Raw genomic sequence first — 7,939 nt, forward strand, 5'->3', positions numbered from 1 at the left:
TTCAAGGTAGGGAGTGACTTGGAGTTCACAGAGGTGGGAGGAAGAACGAGAGAAGAAAGGTAGGGACAAGATGCATGAAAATCCCAGGAAGGTCAAACTGGATGCCTTGCCACGGAAAGTCAGTCTCCTAAAACTGGTTTTAAGTTCTTACTGGCTGCAGAACCTTCTGAATCAGTGCTTGCTCCTGTTAGATAGGAAAGAAATTACTGTACTGGCATCTATGTACTAAGCATAGACATCTATGCTTGCTAACAAACCAACTAAATAAACAAAATCAACAACAACTCTTTTAAGATAGAGACAAAACAATGGTGTTTCCACAACGAGAGTATTGTGCATGGAATAATGTGCCACTGATACTTAGTATGTGATGGCATTTAGTTTATAGGCTTTGGGGGTTGTGATTATTTGCGTGAAAAAATACATAATGGTGTAAATATTTATTTGCATACTTAAAAATAGTAGGATACCTTTATCCTGCATCAGGTAGTTAACTTTAAATCTAAGACCTGAGTTGTTGAAATCATTGGGTTTGATTTGCAGAATTTGGAGACTAATCAGTCAAGGTACTCTAGATTCTTTGGATGTGTGCAGTTCTTGCAAGCGTATTGTAACTTTAGAAACTAGTGCTATCTGAATGGGGGCAGTTCCTTGTGTTCACCTGCTTCAAAAGTAAAGGTTATAAATTGAAGAGCTCAGTGTGAATTTTTACCATCTGTGTTCACCCTACAGTCAAGTGTAATTATTGAGCACTTTGCTAATGGAGTAGTGAATCCTGTCCTTAAAAGCTTTAAGGCACTTTTACGTTATAACTTATCCTCCTAACATCAGAGAAATCATTATTTGAAGTAGTTGGCAGTCCTTCATTTTTTTTTTCTGTTAATTTATTTCTAGGAGTTCTAAAAGTAACCAGAGTAAAAAGAAAGGTCCTCGTACCCCTAGTCCTCCTCCTCCAGTACAAGAGGAAASTCCCCTAGGAAAAAAACACAAAGAGAAACATAAAGCTAAAGAACGTTCAGAAGAAAAAACAAGGGAGGTGAAAGAGAGAGGGCGAGACTTTGAAAGACACAAGGAGAAAAAAGAGAAGCAGAGGTAAATTTTRTTACGTTATTAATTTTTAAAGTTAATGTAACCTTCACTTATACATCGCTAACTAATAAGGAATTTATACTTGCTTTGGCAGCACTCTTTTCAGTACTCATTGACTATTACAAATGCATTATTTAGATGGAGTGATAAASTGTAAGTATGTACTACATAACTACATGATACTACTAATATATATATTTATACTAGATAGTATATTACAGAACTTAAATTTGTCAGTTGCCTTTCTGAAAGATCATTGTAATTTTCAGGAGGTTCATAAGTCGTTCACTTGTCCACTTGCCTTCTTTTCTGAAGTCTGAGAGGACTGTTATCTTTCTGCACTGATGATGGCATTTATCTTTTCCCTAATCTTCAGTAGATTAAAAAAATTTCTGAAATAGTCAAAGACTATTGACTGTGAGTTTAGAATTTCTTTGCCTCTACATTTATGCATCAAGTATGACTATTCCTGTTATTTTCCTGGTATTTTTTAAAGCATAAGTGTCCATTTAATTTGAAAAATAACAACTGCATTTCTAGGTCCTGTGTTCATTTGATGAAAATAAGGTGTATATGTAAGTGCTTACTGTGCCTAGCAAACTTTAGCATAGCAACAACTAAAGAGCTGAAGGTCAGTAAACTGTGTATTTTTAACTGATACAGAGTTTATGTAAGTATTTATTACTTCCCTCATTTGTTTCCCTTATACTTGCTGTGATTGAGTTGAATTTGAGGCCTGCAAATGCCTTCCTCCTCACTAGTGAAAGAAGGAGCAGTAAAAAACATTCTAGGTAGCAGTGAAAGGAGCAAGAGAGTAGTTGGGGTTTTGTCATTTTTTTTTCTTAAATAAAAATTCAGAAGRAATATGGAAAAATAAATAGCAAGGTAACAAAGTTCCCATCAATGGAGAGTTTCATAGCCACATGAAATGTTAGGAAAAAATTGAAGTGTATTTTGTTTTCAGCATCTTCAAGCTCTGTATTGTACAGTCAAATCATTAGGAAGAAATTGAGGGTATATTTTATATTCCTTAGTTCTGCCAATGTAAGGTGATTTCATATGTGATATTACAGGTGGAACAAATTACTCTCTTAAAGAGTAGTTCATGATCTTGTAAGCACAAGTTCTGTCTTGGAGTTGTTTGTAATTTCTTAGAGGTGTACAAATACCATAATATGCCTGTAGAACAAACTGCTGTTTGTGTTTCCAGGGATCCTTCTGAAGGCTCTCATAGACAGAAGCGTTCTCCTAGCCCTCCGGATCATTCTGGCAGTAATTCCTCCCCTTCCAGAGAGTATTCGCCACCTGCTGCAAGGCGAAGGCAAGCCTCCCGAGCTCCAGCCAAGTCAACCACTCACAAGCATAACTTCTCACCCTCTCGCAGGTGGGATGTCAAATGCATAGATTTTATTTCCATTAATAGTTGTAATTTAGAAACTTTTTATGTTGCTTTGAGAGCTTGTTTGTATGGGTGTCTTGCTGGTATATGTGTGCCTCTAAATCTTGAGCTCTGGGATGCTATTTTCGCCCAGGTACTACACTGAGAGTACCTGTCATGTCACAAACAGAAGTCATGRTGCAATACTTCCATTTATCAGCTCCTCTCAAATGTTTTGTCATGAGRTGAAGTTTTAGTAGTTTGATATGGGACATGCTCAGTCTGCGATCTTTGGGCAGCTCTTTATTTTTAATCCTCCCCTCACCTTCCTAAAAATTACAAAATATAACAGGAGAAATCTTCCGTTTTGTACCTGGGGAAGGAACAAAGTTTCTCCATTTAGAAACTGGTAAGGTAATRTGCAGATCTTGCCCCTATGCATTTTTCCTGGAAAAAGAAGCACAGCTGGCTAAGCAGTATAATATGGGGCCAGTTTCAGAGACCATTCTTGCAATGTCTTGTGTCATTTGTGCTGATTTTAGGGCCATAGAGGAAAACCATTTACCACTCAGGAAAAAAAATACTACTTACTTTTGAGAAGGAAGAAAGGAGGCTTCTTACTCTAGGCTGAAAGAATCTACAAATTTAAGTTCAGAATGGCAGCACTAAATACTGTTACCTATCTTTGTAATGGGGARGGAGGGCCTACTTACTTTTCACACTTATGTTGAGAAGAGGTGGGGGAAAAAAGGGCAATTGATGTCATATGTATTGAATGACGATAGAACAAGCAAAATGGAAAGCCATTCATTCATCCATCCTGAGAATTGTAAGCAAGCTCTTTTATTGCTGTCGTGACCCAGTGCAGAAGGAATGTTATGTTGTATTAACCTAGACATTGTTGATGGACATTTTCTTCAAATTGGAGTGTTTTTAGGGAATGGGATAGAGCAGCCAGTTCCCTATGATCCTCGCAGTAGCCAGGAGACTGAAGATGATTGCAGTGCCTCCTTCCCATTTTCTTCTGGTCAGCTTTAATTTTTACTTTTCACTACTTGCTTGGTGGTTTCTTGCAGAAGTACAAAGTGTTATAGAAGGGAATGTTAAGCAGGTAAGATTAGTGGGGGTTCTGCTGGAGGCAAGGAAGCATACTTAAAATGTTTTGTTTGCCTCAAAACAGTTCTTGATAACCTTCCATGCAAGCACATCTGTGTAACCTTAGCCAGTTTCGTACCCATGGTTTAGTGGTGACAAAAAATTGTGGTTGTAATTGGAAGACTATAATTCACGACATTACTTGATTGTATCAGCTGGTTCTGACCCTGACTCAGTTTTACTACCTGAGTGCTGTGGAAGTTTTACTTCTTTATCTASGCTGTATTTTCCAGTCTATGTGACAGTATGTACAAAATCATCATCTTGAAGGGATGCAGGCTGTTTGTGTCCAAAGGAGGAGTCAGTCCTCTGCCGTCAGTGGTTAGACCTTCTCTCTTGTGATTGAAAGCTGCGGACAGCAAGAGATATATATGTGAAAGAGTGAATATGGAGAGAGAGAAACTATTGAATTTCTTCCTTCCTGCCATCARTGAGGATTGCCTCCCTGTAGTATATGTAAAGGAGGCTTTCAGATTTTTAGTCTTTTAGGCAAGAGAAGTCTCACACTTAATTCTTAAGCCACCTCAGGAGGAGATTGGCTGGACCCCATGCACTTCCGCATCTTCAGASAAGGAGATTCAGAATCTTAGTCTGTTGCTGAGGAGTACAAATAAATCTCTGGAAATGACCATCACAGATGCACCTCAAAGGGATAKTTTCCAGGCCTTACAATACCTAAGCATACAGGATCACAGACATTATRCCACTGAAATTGGAAAAGATATGCAAACTGTTCTTTAGAGTACCTTACTTAAACACATTCTAAAGACTTATTCATTTTATGTTTTTTTTTATCGCCCACCCCTTTTCTGACACTTCCATGTATAGTTTTTCAAGTAGTTTTTCARGTTTTTCAAATCAAGTGTTGTTTCAGCCTGTTCTGTAGGCTGTTCTCCTRCTTGACATACCCTGATGCTGCTCAAGGATCAAGTCAAGGTACTTCCTTCAGTGAATGTATCTGGCTGTATAATGGAATCTGGCTTTGGAATGACATCTGTTGTGAGACTGGTCCTATAGTAATCAGCATACCACTCCACAGAGCTGTGAAAACAGTTTTCTTGAGTCAGTGGTATGGACTAGAAGGAAAGTAGTAGTGCTGACATTTATATAAGGTTTTCTACCTGTTGTCTTTTACCCAAAAATGATTTCTTGCAGATCTGATTTTCTACCTCAGGTTTCTAATGATTTCACTTAGTATTCTGTACCCCAAGTTTTACTCCTTGAAGTCAGAATCTCTGTTCTTGACAGGGAGAGAATCTTTTTACCTGCACAGAGTCTGAGTCTTTCAGAAAGTTATCTTAGGTGCCAAGATCCACCACTGAGCAGTGTTTGCCAAGAGACTATCGATTTGGCTCTTGGATAGTGTCATGGCATACTGTAAGCCTGCTAATCCAAAGTGTTCCAGAGCTCATTCTTTTCAGAGCCCAAGTGACATCAGCTATATYATAATTTCTTGTAACATTTGCATGGTACTCCCCAAAAGCTGCGTTGAATACATACCAGTCACAGGCCTTCCGGGGCTGGGCCCAGGAAGYCCATCTTCCCTACAACAACAGGCACAACAGCAAAATACTTTACCAACTGCTAATATTGTGGGAGACTGCATGGAAAATCTGGCTTTGGTAAAGTAGTCYTTCAGCTGTGAGTCACCTGAAACTTAGAGCTTAATCTGTGTGATCTGGGTATTTGTTTGAAGTCACCAGCACTTTTTATGGACATTCAAAAGCAGAAAGCAAATTACTTAAAAGTAAGTGGAGTTTTTAAAAATGCATTGTACATGTGGTGTTATTTTGACTTCTKCTCTTCTCTTCTTTGGAGTGTCTAGAATTTTGTGCAGAGGAAGGGAGCTGGGAATTTAGGGTAGTGCAGTTTCATGAGAAAATGCACTTACAAGTTGCTCAAATGCTGTGAAGGAAAAAAAAAAAAAACTCGAAGGCTTGAAGCATGTGTTCCTCCACAGTAGACCGTGCATATGATAACACATTATGAAGAAGCCTATATACTGGTATGTAAGTGATCCCTAATCAAACTGTGTGATTTCCGAGATGAGAGATACTTGGTATACTTTTTTTCTCGTTATTTCAAATGAAGTTTTTCCCTGATTTTGACATTCTTGTCTGCTAAATTTTTGTGCAAATAAACACATGAGTTCGCAGGACCTAGTCTTAACTTTTACATAGTGTTATCTAAGGGGAACATTTCTTATTTTTTTCCAAGAGCGATAYAGCGTCCTACTTATTAGTAAGCAACATTGATTCCTTCTTTTGCAATTTTTAATTATATTTGTTATTAAAGGCACTGATCTTTAAACAAGTTATCTGTTTAATTTTACTGCGAATTCCAAAAGACAGCTTGTAGTGAAGAAAATGACTGYTCTTGTATTGGGAGTGGGAGAAAAATAATAGTTTTTGTGAATCCTCTCTCCCTTTCTCCAGGAAATAGTTCTAGTGTCTGCATAAAATATTTTCAATCTTATTACTCTGGAATCTGTAAATTTTTCTTGGACAACTGTTTCTTAAATATTATCTTAAACTGTTGCCATTTATATACTAAATATACTTTAGAAAATAGATAAATATACTTTGGAAATATGAGGAAAGACTAGTTTGATACCTTGTAGAAGGACTTCTGTTTTCAGTAGACATAGGGCTRAAAAATGGCGCAAGTTATTTTAATTCTTCTTTTCCGTAGGTCACAATAAAGTAATCTTGTTGTTTAAAGTTATTACATACGTGGATATTCTAACTCTTTCTTGTAGGTCTACTTCACCATCAGGTCAGCATCATTCTCCCATATCCTCCAGACATCACTCCTCTTCATCACAATCAGGCTCCTCTGTTCAAAGACATTCTCCTTCCCCACACCGCAAAAGAACTCCCTCTCCCTCCTATCAAAGGACAGCTTCCCCGCCTGCAAGGCGATCATCATCTCCTTATCCCCCACGCTCTTCCTCTTCTCCTCAGAGGAAGCGAAGCCCTTCAAGACATCGATCTCCTGGGAGAGAAAAGGGAAGGCATGATCGTGATCGGACTTCACAGTCTCACGATAGACGCCAYGAAAGGCGGGATGGTATGAGCAAGAATAGCACTTCAGAATAATTTTATGTCATTTGCAAGTTGTATTTTGAAACTTGATTATTCAAATTGTGGTATTGTCTGCACCTATCCCAATGGCTACATGGTGAAGAAAATACTGCTAGACATTGATATTGTCATTCTTGTGCTGSTGATGCTGTTCTAGGGATAATGCAGTGGAGTGCTCCCAGTAGGACTGGCTATRTAGGCTCAGCTGATTCTAAAGATTCTGTAGTCTAGGAGTGTCTTTTGTAATGCAGTGATGGTGTCAATAGGTAAGTAATCTTCTTATGGTACCAAGCGTGAAATAGTGGATCAGCTGAGTGATGGCACAACACTTGTAAGTAACCATTGCACTTACTTCTTCTGCAGAGGGCCCAAATGCTAATCCATTCCTCACTGGCAATGGTCAATGTAGTCTGTCTCTTTCATTGACATTAAATGAGCTGTGTGCAAAGAAAGCGTGTTGCTCCCTCTGGTAGAAGTCTGTCAAGTTGGTAGAGCAATTTGTGAGGGACATACATACCATTTCTCCCAACAAACTTTATGAAGAGTATATCTGTTGACTTTTTTAGACTGACTGTAAAATTATATTCTTGTAGCTGCAACACTGTAAATAAATAATTTAAAAAGATTTTAGTGGAATAGTGAGGTCTTAAAGCTAGTGGTGCATATAAGACAGATTTTCTTAAAGTGCATGTGTAAGAAGAAAGAATTTCTATCACAAAGCTTTTGAATTCRGTATAATAAGCATAAATAAGCATAATCGTGCCATTAAATTATTGAAATGTGCATGCTTTCTAACACACCTGAGATTTTATTATACATATTCACTTTTGAACAAGTAAATATTTGTAAAGCACAGATTTAAATTCAAAAAATCTTTTAAGCTTGCTGAATATCTAGGTGGATACCCAACATGATTTTATCCTTCTTCCATACTCATTTTAAGCTTCTGTATGTGTATCAAAAATATATTTTGATTGTATTGTATTACAGTTATTTGTCTTTCAAAATTTCACTTGCTTTGATTGAGCTAAGTAYGTAACATTCTTTTAAACATTTTTCAGAAACTAGAGGGAAAAGGGAAAAAGAGAGAGAAACAAGAGATGATCGTGATTACGACCAGGAGCAGAGTACCTCCAGGGATCACAGAGATGACAGAGAATCTCGTGATGGAAGAGATCGGAGGGAGACAAGAGATAACAGAGATCGGAGGGAGCCAAGGGAATCCAGAGACACT

At 37.8% G+C, this 7,939-nt stretch overlaps 1 protein-coding gene across 3 annotated transcripts in view; it reads left to right on the forward strand.

Moving 5' to 3' along the window:
- The window catches only part of ZC3H13 (zinc finger CCCH-type containing 13), a 45,080-nt gene that overhangs the window by 18,716 nt on the left and 18,425 nt on the right, over positions 1-7,939 (forward strand). For all 3 annotated transcript variants that reach the window (XM_085325022.1, XM_085325023.1, XM_085325024.1), the window contains 4 exons: positions 895-1,092; positions 2,300-2,473; positions 6,381-6,691; positions 7,767-7,939. The exon at positions 7,767-7,939 is cut by the window's right edge and continues 292 nt beyond it. In XM_085325022.1, coding sequence (XP_085181148.1) covers positions 895-1,092; positions 2,300-2,473; positions 6,381-6,691; positions 7,767-7,939 — 856 coding nt within the window. The remainder of the gene's footprint in view (positions 1-894; positions 1,093-2,299; positions 2,474-6,380; positions 6,692-7,766) is intronic.

The sequence above is a fragment of the Rhea americana genome, unplaced genomic scaffold, assembly GCF_003343005.1.
Source record: "Rhea americana isolate MKP2758 unplaced genomic scaffold, rheAme1 scaffold_95, whole genome shotgun sequence".
Lineage (NCBI taxonomy): Eukaryota > Metazoa > Chordata > Aves > Rheiformes > Rheidae > Rhea > Rhea americana.